The sequence below is a fragment of the Diaporthe batatas genome, assembly GCF_019321695.1.
Source record: "Diaporthe batatas strain CRI 302-4 chromosome Unknown Contig00006, whole genome shotgun sequence".
In the NCBI taxonomy this organism is placed as follows: Eukaryota; Fungi; Ascomycota; class Sordariomycetes; order Diaporthales; family Diaporthaceae; genus Diaporthe; species Diaporthe batatas.
Window position 1 is genome coordinate 1584603 of NW_025408553.1, and position 24247 is coordinate 1608849.

General features: G+C 53.2%; 7 protein-coding genes across 7 annotated transcripts; 4 read left to right on the forward strand and 3 right to left on the reverse strand.

Moving 5' to 3' along the window:
* Nucleotides 1–2233: 2233 nt before the first annotated feature.
* KVR01_006311 (uncharacterized protein) lies at nt 2234–4525 on the forward strand (the record flags this gene model as incomplete). The annotated part of the gene is made up of 6 exons (XM_044785282.1): nt 2234–2359; nt 2455–2880; nt 2946–3057; nt 3108–3142; nt 3246–3436; nt 3496–4525. 6 exons carry the CDS (start codon nt 2234–2236, stop codon nt 4523–4525), a joined length of 1920 nt encoding a protein of 639 aa, XP_044645114.1.
* Nucleotides 4526–4821: 296 nt separating this feature from the next.
* KVR01_005851 (uncharacterized protein) lies at nt 4822–6685 on the reverse strand (the record flags this gene model as incomplete). Its single annotated transcript, XM_044787353.1, has 1 exon — nt 4822–6685. Exon 1 carries the CDS (start codon nt 6583–6585, stop codon nt 4822–4824), a length of 1764 nt encoding a protein of 587 aa, XP_044644654.1. The 5' UTR covers nt 6586–6685.
* A 1778-nt stretch (nt 6686–8463) lies between these two features.
* KVR01_006190 (uncharacterized protein) lies at nt 8464–9485 on the reverse strand. Its single transcript, XM_044789327.1, has 3 exons — nt 9022–9485; nt 8867–8954; nt 8464–8791 (listed from the first exon to the last, which is right to left on the reverse strand). The coding sequence occupies exons 1-3, from the start codon at nt 9188–9190 to the stop codon at nt 8650–8652; spliced, it is 399 nt and encodes a 132-aa protein (XP_044644993.1). The 5' UTR covers nt 9191–9485; the 3' UTR covers nt 8464–8649.
* Nucleotides 9486–12016: 2531 nt separating this feature from the next.
* Nucleotides 12017–14419, forward strand: KVR01_005954 (uncharacterized protein). Its single transcript, XM_044787897.1, has 4 exons — nt 12017–12792; nt 12897–13114; nt 13168–13522; nt 13636–14419. The coding sequence occupies exons 1-4, from the start codon at nt 12560–12562 to the stop codon at nt 14237–14239; spliced, it is 1410 nt and encodes a 469-aa protein (XP_044644757.1). The 5' UTR covers nt 12017–12559; the 3' UTR covers nt 14240–14419.
* Nucleotides 14420–15769: 1350 nt separating this feature from the next.
* On the reverse strand, nt 15770–17811 carry KVR01_006260 (uncharacterized protein; the record flags this gene model as incomplete). Its single annotated transcript, XM_044784983.1, has 6 exons — nt 15770–16372; nt 16438–16585; nt 17007–17251; nt 17309–17522; nt 17606–17683; nt 17780–17811. 6 exons carry the CDS (start codon nt 17809–17811, stop codon nt 15770–15772), a joined length of 1320 nt encoding a protein of 439 aa, XP_044645063.1.
* An 837-nt stretch (nt 17812–18648) lies between these two features.
* Nucleotides 18649–21969, forward strand: KVR01_006088 (uncharacterized protein; the record flags this gene model as incomplete). Its single annotated transcript, XM_044784679.1, has 5 exons — nt 18649–18834; nt 20651–20910; nt 21103–21505; nt 21554–21842; nt 21875–21969. The coding sequence occupies 5 exons, from the start codon at nt 18649–18651 to the stop codon at nt 21967–21969; spliced, it is 1233 nt and encodes a 410-aa protein (XP_044644891.1).
* Nucleotides 21970–22357: 388 nt separating this feature from the next.
* Nucleotides 22358–23964, forward strand: KVR01_005869 (uncharacterized protein). The gene is made up of 2 exons (XM_044794736.1): nt 22358–22817; nt 22882–23964. The coding sequence occupies exons 1-2, from the start codon at nt 22755–22757 to the stop codon at nt 23566–23568; spliced, it is 750 nt and encodes a 249-aa protein (XP_044644672.1). The 5' UTR covers nt 22358–22754; the 3' UTR covers nt 23569–23964.
* The last annotated feature ends 283 nt before the right edge of the window (nt 23965–24247 follow it).

Genomic DNA, 24247 nt, shown 5'->3' on the forward strand with positions numbered 1-24247 from the left:
TGGAATACATCGGTACCAGTGGACTGGCATCTGTCCGTACCTACCTACCTAGGTATGTAGTATCACCGCTTACAATTCTGAGTGGCACCGCTTGCCGATGTGGTCACTTGCAGTGTGCAAGTGTTTTGCGGGTCATGGGCCTCATCCCTTTGTACTGCCATAACGCTATGACATTCTCACTAGGGAGGATGATGGTTCCCAAATCCAGCTGCTGGACGTGGCGTACCTTTAGGGAAGACATGCAATGAGCTGGCCCAAGGTGACCATCGTTTGCTATTGTTGGTTCGTAGTCCACACTCGTACGCGGATTGCGGTACCAAGCGAATGCGACAATCATCACGGATGACCACTCCGACTCCCGGACCACAGTCCCCGCCGTCGATCCACCAACTACCTCGAGATTCGGACAGGTTGTACAATTGTCCCACTTACATATAGACCACTTTGGGGATGGAAAGGCATGGTCGGCTGGCGCAATGGTAGCGTGTATCACTCCTACTAAAGAAGCGATGATGAGGTTTTGGGTTCGAGTCCCAAGTCGATTGACCATAACATTTTTGCTTTTTGTTTGTCTTGACTCAGAATCTGCTACGTGTGCTCCATGGACGAGGGAGAGGAGCTAGAAATCGCGCTTTTGACAAAAATTAACCGGTTAGCGGCGGTCCTGCCGGCCGTGTGCGGAGTCGGTCCGGATCGCTGGGCCAATGGCTGTGGCTCGCCGGGTCTATGGGCTGCCATACTTCACACCACCACTTGAGTGGTTGGATGTGTAACGGAAGAGTGGGTGAGGCAACGTTGTCAACAGGTTGTATCACCGGCCACGCATACAGACACGTTCCAGAACGCAAGTGGTCCGGGGAAATGACAGATGGCTGGATCCGGGGAAGTGGTCACGCTCAGTCCATTCTGGGTAAGCTGTCTCTTGTTACGCCACGCTGTCACCCAATCGACATCGTTGCTTCCTCCACTCATGAACGACTCAGTTAAATCGTTCCAATCTGACACTGCATGGGGCACGTGCTAACCACCCTTCAAAAGCACATCAATAAGGCTAGTGCCCATCCAGTTGGGAATGATTAAGTAGGGGCTTGCCCCTGACTCTCGGTTGTCGGAAGCGCAGCTGACCTTCCTGCAGGCATGTAATCCACGAGGCCCCGGCGGACGCAACAGATGAGACAGCTGTTAATTAAGTCAGCCGAGGCAATTCATCCTTTTTTTTCGGTCCCTCATTGGTAACGGAAGATTTCCGTCGTCCGCAGGTCTGCTCTCGGGGGACGGCTTACACTCCCTCAAGCAAGGAGGTCAACGAATGGCAGGAGGACATCTGGAGCGCAGCCACTATCCAAAGCCCCAACAGTCATTGATCGTTGTCATGCGGCACAGCAGCGATGGACTCCAATCGTGAGGGCTTCTCGTTGCTACTAGGCACTTTGAAGACGGATGTCGTTTTCTTTGCCACGGTGGCTTATGACAGTGATGTGAGTGAATTTCAATCTTCAGATCCCGTGGAAGCGTTGTCAAGCAAGGGGTCGGTCTTTATTCACAGAACGAGGGTGGATTTCCGATATCTTATATCTTCTTCCGATGACCACTTCAATGTCGTCTGTCACGTTGTCGCTTATATCAGCGCGGAGGAAGAAACAGTCAAGCCACAGTGCGCAACTGAACTACCTAGGTACGGGACTCGGCTGTGCCCGCTCTTCGGATTCAAGGCGGCCATGGCTAGGGTAACACAAAGTAACAATAAATCAGATGTGGCGTAACTACTGTTTCTTATTCGTCCAAACCGGAAAAACTTCAAACCATGACTATCCCCGTTAGGTCACCGTCTATTGGTGGTGAAAGGGTCGTGACGACGTCAGTCACCCGCAACCTAACCCAAGGATCTCATCCTGTGTCATTCTGCCCGACCTCATGGCAAGAGTCTTCTGATACTTGGCGGTGGGATTTAAAGACACTTCCTGAGTCGATCAAGGGAGGAAAGATGCCGCGCACTGTTCATGTGGTGGTCTTGGGGTTGTATGTGGGTGATGCAACCCACGAGCATGTGGTGAATTCCGTAGGCGGACTATTCAGAGGTGACCAGGGTGAAGAGACAAACGCTGAAGCAAAGTTGATATAAAGCATCTAGTTCACAATCGGCAGAAAATGCATCGTGGACCTTTTGTGTACACCATTGTTCTCTGATCCAGTCTCGACCACCCCACGGTTTTAGCAAGGGGACGAATCCAAGATGAAGTCTGTCATCAATCTATTCGCAGTCCTTCTGCTTTCCATCGTGTCTCCTGTTTTTGCTAGGCCCAGTCATGCAATTGATCAACGTCAAAATACCGACAGACTGGTTTTCTGTCACTTCATGGTATGCTTCCCCAACATAAACCTCAGGCTTGGTGTCATCAAGGCCCGGGCCTCAGAGACAATTTCAGGTCTCATCCAAGATTAACGAGATGACAGATTGGTATCGTCTCCGACCGCACTGGTCCAGCGGACTATGACTCCGATATGCAGCGGGCGAAAGAGCTCGGCATCGATGCCTTCGCCCTCAACATCGGCGTTGACCCGTACACTGACCAACAGCTGGGCTTCGCCTACCAGTCTGCCGCCAACAACGACATGAAGGTCTTCATCTCATTCGACTTCAACTGGTACCACACAAACCAAGGGACCCAGGTTGGGCAGAAGATTGCGCAGTATGCCACCACCTATCCCAAGTCTCAGCTCTACGTCGACGGCAAGATCTTCGCTTCCAGCTTTGCTGGCGATGGAGTTGATGTGAACGCGATCCGCACTGCTGCAGGTGCACCGATATTCTGGGCCCCCAACTTTCACCCAGAACAAGGGACGAACTTCTCCACTATCGACGGTGCACTGAATTGGATGGTGTGTTTTCTCATGCTGCCCACCAGCCCAGTGAATGATCCGGCACGCTGACTCACTGTAACCAGGCTTGGCCAAACAACGGTAACAACAAGGCACCTACACCTGACCGCAATGTCACCGTCGAGGAAGGTGATGAAGCATACATCAAAGCGCTTGCTGGCAAGCCATACATTGCTCGTGAGTCACTCCCAAGCAATATGAAATTCCCGGCACTAATGCAGTCACAGCTGTTTCTCCGTGGTTCAGCACCCATTTCGGGCCGGTAAGCCAATGCATTCTCAATTCACACTCCTCTCAGCATGACCTCAGGCTCTTTCTTCTCTTCACAGTCGGCACCTCAAACTAATACTGGTCCTGTACTCTAGGAGGTTCCGTACAGTAAGAACTGGGTGTTCCCCGGAGATTTGCTTTGGTACGACCGATGGAATGAGATCTTGAGCCTTGGTCCACGTTTCATCGAGATTGTTACTTGGAACGATTATGGAGAGAGTCACTACATTGGCCCACTATCCTCAAAGCACACAGATGACGGGAACTCGAAGTGGACCAATGACATGTGAGTAAAGAATATCCTGTGTTCTGTGGCTATAGAAGGCTGACAACTTCGCAATCTAGGCCTCATGGAGGCTGGATGGACATGGCCAAGCCTTTCATCTCGGCTTACAAGGACCAAGCGACGTCCGCTGACTCCTACGTCGAATCTGATCAACTCATTTATTGGTACCGGCCAACACTGCGAGATATCAACTGCGATGCCACGGACACCACAATGGTCCCGGCGGACAACAGCTCAGGAAACTACTTCATGGGCCGTCCTAATGGCTATGAGACTCTCGCTGACGCCGTCTTCGTCGTGTCGATGTTAAAGACAGCAGGCACTGTGACAGTCAAGTCCGGCAACAATGTCCAGTCTTTCAGTGCGCCGGCTGGAATCTCAGCCTACCAATTGGACATGCAAATTGGCAAGCAGCAGTTCTCTCTGGAGCGTAACGGCCAAACTGTCATGAGCTCTGTCAGCCTGAAGGACGTTTCCGACGTCTGCCCGTGTGGCATCTACAACTTCAACCCGTATGTTGGGACTGTGCCAGACGAGGCCTCTGATCCGCTCGGCCCTGATGGCCTGGCATCTTTGACGGCTGGTCTGCATGTCACCACTTGCAAAGCCACCCCATCCCTGGGAGTGCCGACCACAACTGCAACATCAACCACAGTGACAACAACGTCGTCGACTCCAACTACCAATACGACGTCATCCAGCACATCCACTCCAACAACAACAACTTCAACAAGCTCGACGTCGAGCCCAACCACAACACCGCCGCCAACGACCACCTCGACCACTAGCGTCACCACAACTTCCTCGTCCACCTCGAGCTCCACGACCTCTGCGGTTCCAAGCCCAGTATGCAACGCAGGCACTGGACCAGGGAACTATGTCGGTCTCTGCAGCTTCTGTTGTAACTTTGGTTACTGCCCACCTGGACCATGTACCTGCACCTCCTACGGGGCCCAGGTGAACCCACCGCCGGTGACGGGCACGGTTGGGAAGCCGCTGCCATGGGAGGACGACAGCTATCTGGGATTATGCAGCTACGCGTGTAATCACGGTTATTGCCCACCAACGGCTTGTCAAGTGGTACAGTAGTCCAGCTGATGTGGCATTTGTTGGCGCTGGAGCTCCAGGTCTTTATTTGGAGGGGGGGGTTGAGCATTTCACAAGGGCTGTGTTGTCATTAACTGCATGTTCTGCATACCTAGGTATCGAGGGCGGTGATTTTAATCTGTCCCTCGGAAACTAGAAGTTTTTCATACAAGACAGAAATCATCAAACGATTCTGCATCCGTCATACCGTCAAGTCCTTCCCCCGACATAAATCCGTGTAGAAAGCTGCGCTCAAAAATGATAAGTGATAAGGTCAAGGCATGTAGGTCAAGGGCGACTCACCATTCACCAACCAGATTATAATCAGTATTGTTGCCCGCACTTGGATTGGAGTCATTGGTTTCACCCGTCTCTCGAAGTGCAAATAATACCTCCCCGCCGAGCAGCACGGCAACCGTATCGCCGGCTCGAGCTGTTGCATCGACGATACCAAACCGCCCCTGCTGTGAAATAAAAAAGGCTTTGCCATATATGGCCCTGTGCAGGGCATCATCGAATGACTTGGCCAGCTTACGGCCAGAGCTAGTCAGCGAGGAAGGTTTTGTGCAAGACGTCCACCAGGCATTCCACATCTCTTGCACGGTGCGTGGGTCCAGAATGCTTGGCGTTGAGCCAGCAGGGCCCTTTTCTCGGTTTCGTAAGGATGAAAGTGTTTCTGAGAATGCTGCCGGAACGTCAGGCATTTGATAATCAGAAAATTCTGAATCTCTCTTTGCTGCGGCAAGTCGCCAAAGCCTTTCTATGGTTGCTTGTCGTGCTTGCCTGTTCTTGAAGTCGTTGTACTTGATCCTTTTCGATATCAAGTCGATGCGGTCCAGAGCTCTTCCCTTAACTCTAAGAGTGTCACCGTGTATTACTGCGTGGGCAGTGGTATTTCCAGCAGCTGAGTATTGATTTCTTTGCATCAGGTAGTGAGATCCGCGTCGTACGGTCCAGTCTGGGCACCAAGACGGCATACTGCTGTGCGACTGTGGATTGCCCGAGTTATGATGAGAAAGGATCTCAAGAGTCCCCGTATTATCAATTATGGCTCTCACCACATCCTTGTAAAGCTCCTCGACTGAGCGGCTGTAATTTGGCTGTAGCCTTGGGTCTTCAGCAATAAGACGGAAGAGGCTGTACACCTTATCTTTGGGATCTGAGGCCTGGGAGCCTCGGGACCTGTACAGAATCTCCAATGGGGATGGTTTCGCTTGCGGACTTGAGCTTTGGTATTGTTTTCGAATAGACAACAGGTGGTTGATTCCAGTGAGAGCCACATTCCTCACCGCCTCTTGCCAGTGGTGCGGAATGCTCGCGCTGTACCTGTAATCCATCAGGTAATCCATTGCGTGGCCAAAGTTTTCTCCGTCAAGAGTGGCTAAACCGCATACGAAGATGACTCGCGGTGCAACAGCATACTCTTGAATTATCCAGGCTCTGCTCCACCATGGCCTCTGCATTAACCTTTCGAGCGCAGTCCAATGCAATGACTTGTGGTTGTCCTCCAGCAGCTGGTTGATCTGACTATGTCTCTCGGTTGCCACCACTGACAAACCCGACAAATGAGTGAGAAGTTGCAATGCTTTATCGCTTTCTTGTGTAGATTCTCCTAGAAACACCACGACATTTTTTGATCCCTCGTAGATGGCCCACATTCTCTGAACGTAGGTATTAACCTCGGCGCCATCCGCCTGGTTGATACAGAGCGCATCGATCCACAAAAGGCGGCCGTCATGAGGCAACCGAAGATGGCGCAAAGAGCAAGCCAGGTTTTGTGTCACTTGCACTGGTCGGCCATCCAAGAATATGGTGGTCTTTGCGTTTAGGTCACCCCACGTGTATGACAAGGCCTCGTAGTTGCCGCGCATGACCCCCAAATGTGAGCTGACGAGTTCACATCTCAGAGGGTCAGTCCTCTGTCCGGGTTCCAATTTGACGCATCGGACGGCCCAGGTATCTTGTTCTGGGTCTACTATGTCTCCGGATGCGACTGTTAAATCCTTGAGCGGAGTGTAGATACACCCAAGCTCATTATCGGCGGGTGGCACGAAAACGTTCATGGTGGATAAGCCGTGAATGCCATGTGTCCATGGTCCGAGGGACTTTGTGTGAATGGGACGAATGATGAAATTTTCGCGATTTTAGGGTAGTCCTCGTCTGTCGATGGACAGGGCTGACCAGCACCAGATGTCTCGATGGGGTTCAATGTCGGATGCCCAGAGCAAAGGGCCTCAGTTGGCTGGCCACTGCTGACTCAGGCGGGGTTATTTTCCCGTGGGCCTCCACTCTTCCGGCGAGACTTCTATGCAACATGAGCCTTGCCTTTCTGGGGCAGGGTCTCAGGGTACTCGGAAATTTAGGTTCGGTACTTGTTGGACGGTCTCAACGTGTGGTCTCGCCGACAACGAATGCTGCCAAGACCAGCAAGTTGCTAACGTTACCTGGGTACTTGGAGTCCGTCTTCCATAGCTGCGTATGAATTGAATTCTCCACTCTTCCCCCACCTGTCCTTCACAAACAGTGCCGTTGTTCACGCATAGCAATGAAGGTGATGGCGTTGATTCTGACCATGAGTAAATTGACCCTGGTTTGCGGTTCTGTTTGTCAATCGGAAGTCCTCTACTCGAAATAGACCTAGGTACACTACTACATAGACCAGGACATCACCCAAGAGTGCCTTTTTCAGCAGCAAAGTTAAGAACAGGCGTGTAACTAGGTCTTTGAATTCAACCAAAATTTTACCACATCTCATGTTTGCTCTGTTTTTCGTGATATCTGTGTAATGTTATGTGTCATTTATGCTAGATGCTTCCTGTGCTGCTTCCGCAAGAACCAAATGCAAGGCATGAATGGCGCTGATTGGTGTAAGTCGTCCGATTGCAAGAGGAAATTGCCAACAAACCAAGCCTTTATTATCGTCACATAGTTTTTGTAGGTAGACAATTGATAGTTGAGTCAACTTCCCACGTCATGACCATTTTCTCCAGACCTATATAACCATTGTATACGAGAGAATTGATCTTACGTTCTTGTTTCTTCCACAAGTGTCGCTTTCGAAACCCTGAGTGTCAAGATACAACACAAAGTAGCTCCGAGCCAACTCGATTTTCCAGATAGGCCGACATGAAGTCTTTCACGACTTGCCCACCGGGTTGCAAAGGGCCTTTTGCAGATCTCACGGCCTCCAGACCAAGATACTATCCTGCTTCAAGTGGTGAAGCCCGGGACGAGCGACGATTTCAAACAGTCCTGACACGTCTCGGTAGTGGAATCAAAGAAAAGTCGGCGTCGGACCAACACCAGTCCCCTTGCAATCGCATCCAACAATTAGACTGCCAGCCATTCATACCACGAGATCGTGGAGGGGGGGTTTCAGACCCGCTTCGCACAATCACTCAAGCGCCAACCATATCGTCCAGGTATCCTTATGGGGCTCTCTCCACAGATCCAACCACAGAGCACAGGTCCAGACAGTCTACACGAGCGGGGCTTGCGGGTGGAACCTCGTACGGCCCGATCGGTCCATCCTCAGGACCATATAAGCAGAGAGTGTCGTCTGCCTAGGATGAGACAGGAACCATGGATCAGACGGAGTGGTTCTCGCATGAGTCCCCTTCTCGTCACATAGGCTGATGCTAGTGTGTTGGTATTTTGGTGGATATCCCGCTAAGCAGAACAAGTGAAAGCTTTTAGCTGCACATCAATGGGTGGGATGCTGCGTGGACAATCGCTGCTAGAGAAGAGTCCAAGGAGCCAAAGAGTTGAAAAGAAGTTTCCCAACATCACAAGAATGCCTAAGTAGATGATTTCGAAGTCGACTGTTGTAAAGTGGAAGCACAAATCCCGCTTGCTTGAGTGCATTAATGAGGCCGGGAAATGTATGCGACAACGCGTAATGAGCTTGAAAACTGTCTCGTTGCTTAAACAGAATGCATCCATAGGAACCGAAAAGCAATTATTCGTGTTGAGAACTATTGGAAATATGATCGTATAACACATTAATATTAAGTACAAGCGGCCATCCCTCTATATTGTCAGGTCAGGTCAACCACCTCAGAGATGGAGCCCTTCAAAGACAATATCCGGTCCCAAAAAAGTATTCTCCAACATAAATGTTACTGGAATCATTCGCAGTTGTATTTTTTGCAGGAAAAGCTCTGGGCCAGATTATCCCAGGCATCCTCTGGATTGGCGAGATCGTAGTAGCTGCCAACAACGTTAAGCGTGTCATTGGCGTTGCCTTGTCCAGGATTGCAGTCCGTGTTCCTAGAACCTGACTTCAGTACGCTTATACAGATGTTTATTTGAGTCGAGCCGTTGGGGGTTGGTCTATGAACTCACGGGTAGACCGTACACCAGTTGCCCTCATTGGCAGCGAGGGAGCTAACTCCGCCTGGTTGGGCAAAGGGAAATTGGGCTGCGATCGAGACTGTTGGGACAGATGTTAGACACCAGGTCAAATTGTGCAGATGTACTGGCGCCGAGTTTAGACCTACCGCATGTGTCCCAGGAAACATTGTACTGGTGTGACGTTCCAGCGAAGTTCGCATCAGACCAAGCCGTAAGCCCAGGCGCGCACTCTGAAGCTCGTCTGCAGGCCAGCGCCGTCACAAGACACGGGATGTACGTTGTCGCGAGCACACTGAGGAAGGAGCTTCGTAGCATGATGGGCAGTGCTGCTATGCTGGGGGGTAGGTGGGGAGGCTTCGCGCGATAGCTGCTTCTGTGAGTTGTGCTTGGGTGACGGACTCGCCCCAAGACAGAGGAGAAATTTTATTGAACAAATCCAAATATACTGAGAACCGTGTAGAGAAGACAGAAACCAATGGCCAGGCAACTTGAATTCTCGGAAGGACGGTTGCCAAAATAGTGGCCCACCAGAGCTTAATATGCTGGGCGGGATCCTCACCATGGCCACGCCAACATCATCCAACGACATCGAGTCAGTCACCACGCCTACCAGCAGCGCATAATGCATGGTACACTTGTAGAACCTATTGCAGTTGGACGCACCAGAGGCACATTGGAGGCGATGTGATTGTGATAGCCCCTTGAACCCATCATGCAGGGTCTTGACCGTGATTGGTCGCTGGCCAAAAAGGGGCAGCTCGCCGGGCGGCTAACCACCATGTCAGATCCAATGGCTTGAGCCAACGGGCCCGCCCCGGACTCCCGACTGCGTGCTTAGAACGGTAGATCATGGAGAGACACACACAGAAACCCCTGCAGTTGATAGCCCAACAAGCCCGACTAGGCCAGGACCCATCTCGTGTGATGGGCGTGCGGCCTAGGACGGCTTTAGCTGCAAAACATCCTGGGTAGAACACCTGAGGAGGCCAGCTGGTCGTTTATCGAGGAGAAAGTATCGATGGATACTGACACCCTAAAGTTCCGGTCTCCTTGTCCGGTCGACCAGCAAGGTACCACATGTGATTCACTCTGAACATGCGGGCCAATGTGCACCTCAACACAGCGTTTGCCTGAGAATGATAAGCCTCCGGACCATGTAGCTGACATTTGGATCTATCAGATATGTTTGGATGGAAGTGAATTGTCCATTATTCCTGAGGATGAGACACAAGCTTGGACGTGAGGCTTCTGTGGACTAAGCGTTGTCGAAAGAGCTCAGCCCAGTCGACGGACCAGTCGACGGGCAAGATGGTAAACAATCTCAAGCAAGCACTGTCAGATGAGATTGCTAAGTCTTTATTAGTTGTCACGCTCCTGAAGCCTCTGAAGGGTCAACTAGAGGCACTGACACTCGACTTCACTGGGTTCCCAAAATACGGAAATAGGCGGCCCTTCCGACCGATCACGTCCCTAGCAGGTTTCACAGCCCTAAAGGTCCTCAGACTCGGTAGGAGGAGCATCATTGTGCCTAAATTCGACGCGGTTGCTGCAGGCCAAATTGCCAGTATTACACAACAGGGGCCTGAAAAGATCGAAGAACTTCACAAGAACTTTATCGAAAACTCCAAGAGCTTTGTCGTAGAACTTCTGCCGCGCAGGTCGCTCGAACTCCTCCAGATTACTGATGTCAAGTTCAGCCTGAGCAGCCAAGCGTGCGAGCTCGCTCGGCGCAGTAAGCTTGGAGAGTTCCCCAATCTCAAGGAAGTGTTAATGCTGGGAGGCACCAGTTACCATTTTAAGGACCGCCGTTGGGCAAGAGAGGAGGGACGGTATCACAACCTGGAGCGTTTCGTCCCCGAGAAATACCAGAGCAAGGCAAGGATCTCAACAAGCTGGAGTGGAGATGGCTCCATGATGGAGGGGGTGGCCCGGCCGCTTTTCAAAGAAGCTGGTGTGCGGCTCGACAGATTCAGCATAAGCTGGCCGGCGGGAGCGAGTGAAGACAGAGAGCTGGATGAAGGCCTCATAACAGTTTTGGTTCAGCCTTGTACAGGAGGATGCGGATACACAAACTGTAAAGTCCTCGACGAATAGCACAATCGCCCTTATATAGAGTATTAGGACTAATTAAGCGTTTACCACTTTATGAAGGCGCCACATACATTTCATATGTATGGGGATTAAAAAGCGAAACCAATAAAGTCTTCATCTTTACCCCTTGCGAATTTTGGTGCTTTTTATCAGCTTCACATTGACAGCGCAAGTGATCAGGTTGGCTAGGCATTGAATAACGATCATACAGCACGTGCAGGTCTTAGCCTTGCGTAACCGCGATGCAATGTCTCTTCTTCAAATGGACAGTGTGGCCATTCAGACCTTTGGTTCTGGGTTGACGAGCTGCACATGTGAGCCGACAACTGGCTCTGCGCATCGTATCTCACAAACCAACCGGCTGTACTGCCTGGCTGCTGTGTGTCAATTAGGACGTAGCTTGATAGAGTTTACTACCTAGGTAGCACGGCAGTCTGATGCTACCGAAAAGCCTGTGGCAGTTGAGGTGTCCAAGGAGCCGGCAGCCTGGGACCAACAGACGAGATGCGGCGGCACAGCCTGGCCGAGCCGTGGGGGAGTGGACGGGCCTGACGGGCAGACGGGCAGACGGGTTGAAACGTGACAGCTACCAACGGCACGCTAATGACTCCCGGATGCAGCTACATTACGGTACCAGCCTGTCAGATCAGATGCACATATGCCATGCATATCCAAGTTAGCCGGGCCAGTTGTAACTTGAGATACATTCCTGGGATCAGCTGGTCGGATACTGTGACGAATGGCTTGTTTGCCTCTTCGGGCTATCATTGAATCGAAGCAGGGACTGTGTTCGATTCATGCCTCGTGGCGATGACGAACCCCTTCTATATGCTCAAGTCGGCTAGCAGCAGGCCGTTCCCCAGCCCGGCATTTTGCCTCTCGGCAGCCATATCTCGATGGGGCATGGCCCGGTTGTCCGGCTAGGCCCGCGCTGGCTTGGGGCCAGATCATGGCCGGCATGGTAGTATGGGGCCCCGCACGTGGTTGCATCAAGTTGAATGATCAAGGGGCGGCTGGGTCGGAACTCCCGTCGGGTCCACACATGTGCAGGCTTATTATGGGCATTTGGGGTGAGCTGTCTGGGCTGTCGAGAGCCCCAACCAGCCCAACTCGGTCAAGACTGAGAGTCTTTTCCCGAGGAAGAAGGTTCCATTCGCTGTTCAATGTTTCTATTGCAGGCCAGCTGCGGGCCATATCGCCTGCCCCGGGACCACCCTAGATCAGACCATGCTTCCCCCAGGCCCCGTCGGTTAATGACTGGAGCCATTCGTCTGGGGAGATGTGGGGTATCCCCCCCAGAACAGCAGCAACATGGAGTAGAAGGGCCGAAGTTAGAAAGTCATCCTCGTCTGCCGTCTCCATATCAATTCCACCACGACCCCATTTGCCCATTTGGTCAATCTCACCCGGATCTCCTCCTCTTTTGCGTTTCAATTCTCCTTCAGACGGTGGGCTTTCGACACTCTTCCCGTCACCTTCTACCGGAGCCTGCGAAGTCGAGTCGATAGCAAGAGCATCCGGGATACACTGCTGGAGCAAGGCTGGGGCCCTGTCCGATCTGTGAGGGGTCAACGCCCGACGACTCGAGTCAAGATGCTCTCCAAAGAATTCTGGAAGGGCCGTTCTCTGCGCACCTCGGACAAGAAGAGGACAAAGGCAGCAGAACTGACTCTCAAGGAGTCCCTCTACCCAATCTGCCTCGTCACAATCCTCTTCTTCCTCTGGGGCTTCTCATATGGCCTGCTCGATACCCTGAATAAGCACTTCCAGAACACCCTCAACATCAGCAGGGCTCGTTCGTCTGGCCTCCAAGCCGCTTACTTCGGGTGCGCATTACTGCCCTTCTCCTCCTCCTTCTCCTCCCCCCACAAATTCTTGGCGCCCAGTGGCCTTCCGTGACGGTCCCCACTGACAGGACTTGACTGAACAGCGCCTACCCCTTGGCTTCTCTTGGGCACGCCGCCTGGATCCTGCGTCACTACAGCTATCGAGCTGTCTTTATCTGGGGCCTGTTCTTGTACGGTCTCGGCGCCCTGTTAGCTATCCCTGCCATCTTGAACCGCTCCTTCGCCGGCTTCTGTATCTGCATTTTCATCATTGGAAACGGCTTGGGATCGCTCGAGACAGCTGCCAACCCTTACATCACTGGTCAGTTCCATGTCGTTCTTGGCGCCCACCAATGCTGACCTGATGCTATACAGTCTGCGGTCCACCCAAGTACTCCGAGATCCGAATCAACATCTCCCAGGCCTTCAATGGCATTGGCACGGTCGTCGCCCCCGTCCTGGGGTCTTATGTCTTCTTTAACTTCGACGACACCAAGGCGCTCCAGAACGTGCAATGGGTCTACCTAGCCATCGCGGTCTTCGTCTTCATCCTGGCTTTTGTCTTCTTCATGTCGAACATCCCAGAGATCACGGACGCGGACATGGCCTTCCAGGCAGAGGAGTCTCAGGCGTCGGCAGATAGCAACAAGCCGTTCAAGAAGCAGTACCGTCTCTTCCATGCTTCTTTCACCCAGCTCTGCTATACCGGAGCCCAGGTCGCAATTGCTAGGTACGTCAAAGTTATCGACAACCAACGTGTGCATATGGCGCACGACAGCCTGCGGTGAACCCCTTCCACATGTGACACAAACATCAACTGACGCGTCAACTGGTATCACATAGCTACTTCATCAATTACGCGACCGAGTCTCGCAAAAACACCGATTCCGCCCTGGGCTCACAGCTTCTCGCCGGCGCCCAGGGCGCCTTCGCCGTGGGGCGTTTCGTTGGCGTGGGCCTGATGAACTTCGTCAAGCCCCGTATCGTCTTCGGCATCTTCCTCACGGCCTGTATCGTCTTCGTCGGGCCCTCCATCACCCAGGGCGAGAATATCGGCATCGCCATGCTCTACGTCACCCTCTTCTTCGAGTCGATCTGCTTTCCGACCATCATGGCGCTCGGTATGCGCGGGCTGGGCCGCCACACCAAGCGCGGCTCTGGCTTCATCGTGGCTGGTGTGTTTGGCGGTGCCATCGTGCCGCCGCTGACAGGTGCCGTGGCGGACATGCACGGCACTCCTGTTTCGATGGTCGTGCCTATGGCCTTCTTCATCGCTGCGTGGTCGTACGCGCTTGCGGTCAACTTCGTCCCTAGGTACCGCGATGTTGCGGATGCCTTCACCGAGACGGAGATTGGTCTGCATGGACACCATGATGGCGTTGCTGAGGACGGCAGCCTGGGAGCTGACGAGGAGAAGGCTGTTGTCTCGGACCAGAAAGAGTCATAACCACCTCCGATATTTTGCGACAAGTCTTGAAGGCTGTCTAGGGCATCATGGCACCAGTTGACGCAGGTGTTCCCATGATTGTACATGTGTTTCGGATACGATAATACGTCTTGCCAATGTCTTGACGACTTGTATGACTTATTCAAGATACCAATCATTTATATTCATGTCGACCTCCCATCATGTTTAAGTCGGGTTCCGCACCTGGGCACCTAAATCACAGTGACCATGCTACACTTGAGATATTGATTAGACTACCCTACGTAGGTCTACATTAGAATGCATTGACGTTGCATTTTATGTGGTTGTAACAGCAAAGCTCTATGATAACCATGCAATCAGTTTTACTGGAAGCAAAGGAGGAATTGAGGTGTAAAACACACCTGGGCAGCCTAGTGAGCCTCGCCGTTAGCATTGTATTGGACTGAAAGGATGCAGCCCAAGGGCAACCAGCCCGCAGACTGCCTTGCCACGGCAACTTAATGATACCACACAGGCATAGTATCGATTCTGAAAACAAACTGCTTAGCCTCCCGCATCGATCTCAACATAAATACAGTGTGGATCTTATCGAACCTCTCTGGAGGATTGGCTTTCGGATATTGCACGCCTGGAATGGGTAAACCACAGGCAAAGCAGAAGCTTTTCCATCCGAGTCGATGTTGATAAATTTATCAACGTCTAAATTTTATTTGAGCACTATTTACTGACCCCGATTCCCCTGTTACCCAACAATCAATAAAAAAGTCGAAGTCATAACTCCACGGTTTGGATTGTTAACCTCAATGTAGCTCGTGTTGAGGTGAGGGCCTTTTCAAGTCACATGTAGTTCACCTGGGCCTACCATTTCCTATACCTAGGTAGAGTCTGAAAACCAATGTGCATTTGAACCACCTGATTTGAGAGCCAACTTATGCGATCCTACAAGGTTTGATTGTTTAATTCCCTCTTTCAGATTCAATCCATCCCAGGACCATAGCAGGTATTAGAGTTTCATTATTTGACACCAACCGTGGCTTCAGGGTGGCTTTAATGGTCGTCGTGTGCTCTTTGATCCGTGTCTTTGCTCGAGACATCGACGCCGATGAGGTGCGCCACGTCGTCTTTGTATATGTATAGCGCTGTCATGGTCTTGAGTGCTTACCACCGTATGAAGGCGCCATGTATGTCCTCGGACGTATGGGGAATAGAAGCGAAACCACACATAGCGCTGTCATAGTGGATTTCATTCCCAGGTGTAGTAAGAATTATGCTTTGGTTTTTAAGCCTTGTTAATCCCTCACAATGCTAAGTACACATTATTGCAAACGTGTGGACTCATTTTCCTCTGGAAATTTCATAACCGGTGATGGTCTGATTGCCTTTTATTGAGATCGTGTAGTTCTCTATCATCATTTATTTAACATCAGGCAACGTCAGGAGTGGGTTCACGATCCTTAACCGCTTTTTATGCATGCAACTCATAATCATACCCGCATGTGACCACCGTTTCAAGAAAGATGTCTATTTGTTCCATCATATATCGCTGTGCTACCCCTCTTCTTGTGTGCTACGTGTAGCTAGACCTGGAAACAGAAAGAGCTGATCTGATCGCTCCAGGGGTGTGGTGGACTGCGCGACTGTGCTACTGCACTCTCCCTGGTATCCGGGAATCAACTCGACCTGTATCGCCCTCAAACTTTCCATCGCTGATGGTGTCACAACAGAGCCATTGCCAAACATCTCATCTGATCCATCATTGGCGTGGGAACCATGCCCTGGATTGGCGCTTTTTTGACTGGTGGCAGTGGGCGATATCGGAGGATCGTTGTAATCACCGATATCAAAATCCTCCAATACCACAGTTGGGTTGGGTGATGCGTCTGGAGCATCCGAGGAAGATGACCTGGAGCTGTAGGATGAGTCGGCCTCGTCTCCATCGTACTCGCTAGGTACTGGGGAGAGGGAGCTTTCAGATTCGTCATGCTCTGATGAGGTAACCAGAATCCTGTCTTCGGTGGCGTAATGGATATCACGCTCCTCGCGTGCTGCAACGTCTTTCCCATTTCCTCCTGGACATTTACCGTTGGCCTCGTGTTCTCCCGTGGTTCCCGATGCGGCTGCCACGGCAATTGAATGGTCATGTGTGTCGGACTAGTCGTCGCAGCACACGGGTCAGTGTAGTCCTGGGTCGTGCTCAAGTGACATCAAGTACATACTGTGCCCTCGTCTTCGGTTCCAGCTTCGGTCCGATCACTTTCAATGTTGACACTCAGCCGGGGCTCACCACGAGAGGCACGGTATGCTTCAAGCCGTGCGCGGAACCTGCGTGCCGCCTCCTGACCATCCCCGATGCCCCTGACTGAGCTGGGTAGAGTCTTCCATGGGTGCTTGAACCAACGCCGGCGCAGGTTGGAGGCACCGAACCATGCGAGAAACCGCTCGTCAGATGGGACGTTGAACTCTTGGTCCCAGGGAGGTATCTCGAGGCCGGGTCTGAGAACTAGGCAGGGGAACTTCCGGTCTCTTGCTCGGGGACCAGTTATCTGGAAGCCTGGCGCCCAATCGAGCGCAATCAGTTCGGAGTTTTCAAAATTTATTCGTTGGTAGCAAGCTGGCATGCTCTTAGCAAGAAGACTGCCCTTGAGAGTCCCATCGATTCCGATGGTTGTCCTAAGTGGCGTTTTGTGAGATCATCACCAATACTTCGATCCCAAGGGATTGATTGTGGTTAACGATAGAATAGACTTACCAGTCATCCAAAGGCAGACAAATCACCAGAAACCACACACGCTCACTGCGCCCCGGCTGTCGCTGAGCACCCTCATACACCTCACCCGGAATCGGATCGATGATTCCGTCAAACTGTGTAGACGTTCCAGCTGGTCGGAGGACACCGTGCGTCGGTCTCGGCCTGTGTGCAGCAGGCTTAGAACCGTGACCAGCCTTGCGTCTCCTTTTCCTGCCATGTCCCTTCGGCTGGTAGCCATCTGCCAGGGCCTTCTTGTAAGCCATGTTGCTCCTATTGGCTCGCTTGGCATCGCAGCCAGTCACGAGTACGCCCAGCTCCCGGACGGTGGTATCCTGGACACGCTCTATGAAGCCATGAGCCTCAGAGTAGAGGTGGCTCCTTGCCGAGGTGAATGGATGTTCCCCAAAGTTCAAGTCGTGCTCGTCGCAGCGCAGTATGTACCATTTGTTGCTCTTGCGTGGCCACTCCACGATGTAGTGCTTCTCTCGTGAGTCTTTGTCCTGGACATTCTCGAATACCTCTCGATATGTGATTGTCTTCCGGGTTAAGATCCTGCTGGATGGGAGTGGAGTTCGCGCAGGCTGTTGAGCTGGCGGCACTGACGGGCTCCGAGGCGATACTGTTTGCGTAGCTGCTGCTGTCCTGGCTGCAGGTTGTCGTGCGCAGGTAATCGATTCTGCTCCGATATCCTGGCGCGGTCCTGGCACATTAAGCTAATCATCATCAGCAACGAATTCCAGGAAAACTACATGGAATCTTTTCACAAATCTTCTCACCTGGTCTGGGTCTTCCGAGTGGTCCAATCTCACCAATCTTTGCGATGGCCGTCTGCTGGCATCATAAGCGAAGGCCGGTAGGAGGTCAGGATGGGCCCGAGCCCTGAAGTCGGTGTTCAGCGGCCTCAAGCTAGGCGCTCGAGGACCTACCGGTGCTTCAGGTGCTCGGGTACGCTCTGGCTCTCCATGTGGGTCGTTTGCGGCGTTGGTGTCCTGGCGTGGTGACTGCTGAGGAGCAGTGGGCTGGGGCCAGAGACACTGTCGCCCGTCTGCCTTGCATTTCCCACACATGGGTCTCGTGCAGTCACACAGACGGGCTCTTCTCTTACAGGTAATACATCCATCCTTTGCAAAGCCTTCAAAGCGATGTTTCTTCGCCCCTCGTACCACTGTATCTGGTCCCAGAGTGGTTCGTGAAGGTGGCTGTTGCTCGTTCGAGCGTAGTGGTGGTAGGAGAGTTCGGGTGGGCCACAGGCTCTCTGGAATTTCTTCGCGGGGTCTAGATTCAGCCAGTGAGGGAGGGTTTTCCGAGGGGATATGGGCCTGCAGAGAGTTGACCGGGAACTCTCGAGTGGCGGAAGGCGGTGGCGTTTCTGGCAATGCCTGAGTTTGTCAGCGAAAAGCCCCAATTTGCGTGTTGAAAACCCTCATGTGCGTACTGAAGCTCTCAGTTGCCCGTCCAGGAGCTTCAAGCGAGACAAAAACTCGGATTCGATCTGTCTGTTGTCTTCTTCGTGCTTGCGTTTCCTTGAGATCCGTTTGTGCTCCAGCTCCCGGGTCTGCGTCTCAATGTCGACCTTCAGGATCTCAACTTCCCTTTCGGTTTCTTTCTTGACATCCGCAATCATTCTTTGGGCTTCTTCCTGGACCCTCTTTATTTCCATTGCAGCTTGTTCTTCGATATGACGCTGTTCTGCGTTCGCCTCCTCTTTGATGACTTCAATCTGTTTGGCCTGGTCGTTCCGCATTCTCGCAATCTCTCCATCGATTTCTTGATCTTTCGTATCGAATTCATCTCTCGCTGCATCTCTCAGGTCACGTCTCTGAGCTTGGAAATTCTGGAACTCATTGAACATTCGCTGCCACCTGTCCTCCAGGTCGCCGTTCTCCCCCGCGAGATCCATTTTTGAAGCGGAAGACGATTTCCAGTATGCCAACTGCAATTTTTTTGGATAGATAGGAGTGATCGAATGCGAGAGAGCTTCATTGCTTGTCACGCCGTACGACTGATCTCGAGTGCTTAGCAGAGGCAGAGTTTCAGATCACCCAGTATGGGAGTAAGTTGTCGAACAACATCATGGCAAACGAGCAACGAAGTGTGGAGACATGAAATGCATGACACCGGTTGAAAAAAATTACACGAGTTCTATTCGTGCCTCGAAAGCTATCCAGCTTCCCACCTGTATCAATTGATGGCAGGTTTGGGCGTCAGACTGGGATGTGTTGACGACGTAGGCACCCGTGATTTCTTTGTCGTACACCCCTGCTGTATCGAAACATTGGTTCCACACCATCGTAAATACGAAGTCAATTACTGTAATCCACACTGAGAAATATCCATCAAGGTGTCCCGAATTCGCAATAATCGCATATTCCCACACCGCTAGATCGTCCACACCCTGGGGCAGGCGTGAGGAGCGCTTGTGATGTGCTTCTGTGGCGTTAGGACTGACCATCTCATGAATAATGGAGGGAGAATCTGGGCAGGTAATTACAGATCACATTTCAGATGTTAATACATGAGTCAATATGCGCTCCCTAATCAATATGCTAGCCGTTCAAGTCGTGCTGTGATCTCGGGAGCACCTGAGGAACGTACGGCTTACCACACGGGAACAATGTCTACTTAAATGCTGCGCGGAATGGCTGACCTCAATCATCAGAATTTCATGACTAGTTATTGTCACGGATTTATCCACGACTGTCAGTTGTCAAGGCGTGATAGAGGTAAACTAAGTCTGCTGGTGTGGCCGGCATGCAACGTCCCGAAACTGGTTGCACTTGTGGCCAGGCAGCATTTGAAGCTTCCAATATTGGAACGTGCTAACCCAGGCTTCCTCCACCAAGTTTGCCCAAGCGACCATGTCGAACGGATAATTGAATGCCTTGTTTGCTTGAACGATGAGCCGAAATTGAACAGACAATGGGGTGAATGTGGATACTAAAGATCGCTCAGCAGTTGTATTATTTGGCATTCTATATAGCCCGAACTGTGCCGTCGCCAACTGACCTTTGCTGTCTTACTCTGTTTCGGTGGCTGACAGGTCATAAATGGAACGCTGCCTTGAACTGGCCCGGTATGAATGGCGTGACGGACGTCTGTTTCGCGAGCTGTGATGTGATCGAGTCTCCAACATTCCCAGGCTTGAACACTGGTATTTGTTGGCACTAACCTTGCACAATCCCCAATGCTGTCAGAGCCTCATGGGTCAGCGTGGCTCTATCCATTCAGAGGACATTTGCTTGCATAGTGATTAGTCAAGGGGAATTTTGCAAGGCCGTGTGGCGAAACGCACTTGACCTTTGCTCCTATTATCCATAAAAATTGCGGCTCCAGCACTAGAGCGCAACTCAGAGTGGGGACCTAATTGCGTGATCGCGGCGTGCAACGGCCGAAGAAAAATCGCCCCTTGTAGAAGTTGTAGCTATAGCGTAATAAGTGACAACCAAGCGGAGTTTCGGGGCCTGAAATATCTCATAAAAGTCTACGCGCTCGCAGGCTCGCGGCTGCAGCGCGAGGGCCTCAGGATGGAAAATACAGACTCACAAACCTTGAAAGGGTGCACAGCAGCTACAACGATGGGGATCCCGACGGCCGAGCGAAGCACCCACGATAGCGAGCATGGGTCCGCCGTGCGGCCGCCAAGCAAGGCGGCCTCGATGTACCGGTCCGTGCCGTTCCAGATCCTCGTGGCCTGCGGTGTGTCTTTTACCGCCCCGGGAATGTGGGATGCCCTCAACAACCTGGGGGCCGGCGGCGCAGCAGAGCCATACGCCGTGTCGGCCGCCAACGCGCTCGTCTATGGCCTCTTCTTCCTCGTCTGCATCGCCGCCGGGGCCATCAACAACCGGATCGGGCTGAAGTGGGGCCTGGCCCTCGGAAGCATTGGATATCCCATCTACGGCGCCGGTCTCTACGTGAACAGCACCTCGGCCGTCACCTGGTTCATGCTGTTCGGCAGTGCCCTGTGTGGGATCTCGGCCGGGTTCTTCTGGGCGGCCGAGGCGGCCATCATCATCGGATATCCCAGCCCCAAGGACAGGGCATTCTACCTCGCCATATGGCAGACCGCAAAGGCTGCCGGCCCCATCGTGGGCGGCGCCATCAACCTGGGCCTGAACGCGGACAAGTCCAGCTCCGGCTCCGTCAGCACCTCGACCTACATCGCCTTCATCGTCATAATGTGCCTGGGCCTGCCCATCGCCGTGCTCCTCAGCCCGGCGGACAAGGTCTGGCGCAGGGACGGCACCCGCGTCGTGACGCAGAGGGAGGCGACGTTCGGGGCCGAGTTCAGGGCGGTATGGGGCCTCCTCGGGTCGCCGCGGATCCTGCTGCTGCTGCCGGCCTTCTTCATCAGCTACTTCTACAACGGCCTCATGAGCACGTGGCTCACGACCTACTTCACCGTCCGCGCGCGCGCCTTCTCGTCCTTCTTCACCAACTTCGCCGGCATCTTCAGCTCCTTCATCATCGCCTCGCTGCTGGACCGGCAGGGCATCCCCATCCGGACGCGCGCCAGGGCCGCCTTCTGCGCCATCGTCGCCGTCCTCTCGGGCACCTGGGTCTGGGCCATCATCCTGCAGCAGCGGTACTACGCCGCCGCCGGCCCGGGCCCCGTGTTCGACTGGTTCCGCGGCGGGTTCGGCGCCTCGTACGCGCTCGTGTTCTTCTGGCAGTTCGCGGGCCAGGCGTTCCAGCAGTTCCTGTACTGGCTCGTGGGCCAGTACACGACCGACCTGTCCTCCGTGTCGAGGCACACGGGCATCCTGAGGGGGTTCGAGGCGCTGGGCCAGACTGTCGCGTGGGCGATGCAGAGCGAGGCCAGGGTCAACCACTTTGTCAGCATCGGCATCAACTTTGGCGTGCTGCTGCTTAGTGTCGCGCCCACGTGGACGGTGCTGTCTAAGCTGGAGAAGAGCCACGAGATTACGCGCACGGCCGCGGATCTAAGCGCCGAGTCGTTTGGCGATGGTGCCACGGATGGGCCCGTGAAGCAGGCTGACGCGAAATAGAGGTTTTTTTTTGGGGGGGGGGGGGTGGTTGCATATAGATTCAACATCAAGCATATACAGTATATTAATAGACATCCGGGCAGAACCGATTTTACATGTATCTCGAGCTTACCGACAATAGGTGCCCCTGACTTCCACTTTCTCCCGTGGTAAACTTGATGTAAGTTTTTGGCAAGCAAACGCCATTCATTGTCCACAGGAGAGATCAGAGGAGTGATTGGCGCAGGCCTGCATACACATACACACGCATGACTTGAGAGCCGCATCGCCACGTCACCAACAAGTAGATTGGGCTGCCAGGGCTGGCCACATGTCCTGAGCTGGGCCGGATGTGTCGGCCGTAATGATCGAACGGAGGTTCGGATGGAAAGCTTGGAAGCAACACAAGGACGCTACAGATCGTCTCCAGTTTTTTCATTTGGAATTCGCCCGCCTGCTGCCGATCCGGATAGTGATCCCCACGCCTGTGGGCCTGAGCACAAGTCTTAGTGCGCAGTGATGCATCTGGAATCGACCTCCAGTGGGTTGGATACGACGTCAAAACTGCTGACAACCGCAGGGTCAAGTCATTAGCTTCCCCAGGCGGTTCAACTCTGACTACCGACGGACTGAAGTACGGCCGAGACATGATAATTAGAGTTTACGACCCCAGCCCATCTGCCTGTAAATCGACGTCTTATTAAACACACATCAAAACCACATTTGCGTGAAGCAGAGCTAGGATCGGAGAGGTGCCCTCAAGCTACAAAGACTTTTCAAGTTACAAGTTGCCATCATGTCCCTGGAACTTCACCACCTGCACCTTTCCCAGTCGGAGAGGGTCGTCTGGCTGCTGGAGGTGCGCGCCCCTGTCCTCCTTGACGCCTCGCCCCTGTCCCGGCGCACCGGCTAACAGCGACCAGGAGCTCAAAGTGCCATACACACTGCATGTCCACGACAGAGACCCCATCACCGGCCTGGCGCCGAAGCAGATCAAGGACATCAACCCCTTCGGCACGGCACCCTACTTCCGGGACACGACCGTCTCGCCGCCGGTGAGCCTGTCCGAGTCGGGCGCCATCGTGGAGTACATCCTCACGGCGCACGGCGGCAACACGGCGCCGGGCAGCAGCAGCGGGGTGCCGCGGCTGATCCGGACGCCCGGCGACAGCGACTACGGCGAGTACCTGCAGTGGCTGCACTTTGCCAACGGGTCGCTCCAGCCGTCCGTCTCGCGGACCATGACGTTCCTGCTGGCCGGCATGCCGCAGGACAGCCCCATCGTGCAGGTGTTCAACCGGCGCACCGAGGCGGCGCTGGGGCTCGTGGACGCGAGGCTCGCGGGCTCCAGGTTCCTGGCGGGCGAGGAGCTCAGCGCCGCCGACATCATGACCGTCTGCTCGCTGACCACGCTGCGCGGGTTCGCCCCGACGGTGGACCTGGGCCCGCACCAGAACATCCTCAGGTACCTCAAGGACGTGGCCGCGAGGCCGGCGTACCTGGAGGCGCTGAGGAAGGGCGACTATGGCATGGAGCCGATGATCCAGCCCAGGGTGAAGGGGTTCAGCCAGTTTGAGGCCTTTAGGGGTGCCTTGGAGAAATTCAACTAGAGCTGGATGATGAGACGGTATCATGTGTATGATGGCTTTGATCAGCATCAAGTGTACCACGTGAAAAAGTCACATGTAAAACACAGTCATGGAATACCTACTGCTGTGCACTACCTTGCTGCTGCTGGTGGCTCTTCTACAGTTCATTACTACTTGAGTATCTGGGAACGGTGATGAGGGCATATGCTCGTGGTCTACTCCGTATGTATGACTAGCTTACTGACCTGGGTGCTTTGCCAGGGTGGCAGACGGAGAAATAGAGCTGCGGCAGGGAGTAACAATTCAGGTAAAAATATAACGGCAGAAGTCCTCGTGCAGACGAGTACCCAAGTACCCAAGGGCTGGTTTGGTCACAGGATGTGGAACCCGGAACTGCAAGGCAAAGATCAAAAGCAGACCAAGTCAAGGCTAATATGATCGCCGGCTGTCCCGCTGTCCCGAAAGAGAGGGCTGCGATAAGAATCGTCAGAAAGTGGCCAAAAAGCAGCAGTGATGGGTGCAGCTGCCAGCTCGGGATCTACCGCCCAAGCCTAGGTGCATTGACCAGGCTCCTGGGGTTCCACGTAGCTGGGTGCAAGCTTGGCCCGGCCGTTTCAATGTGCCAGGCGTGGGAGGAACGGATGGATTGGACGGGACAGGGGGGCCCATTTCAGGCCATGCAACCGATCAATTTAGAGCA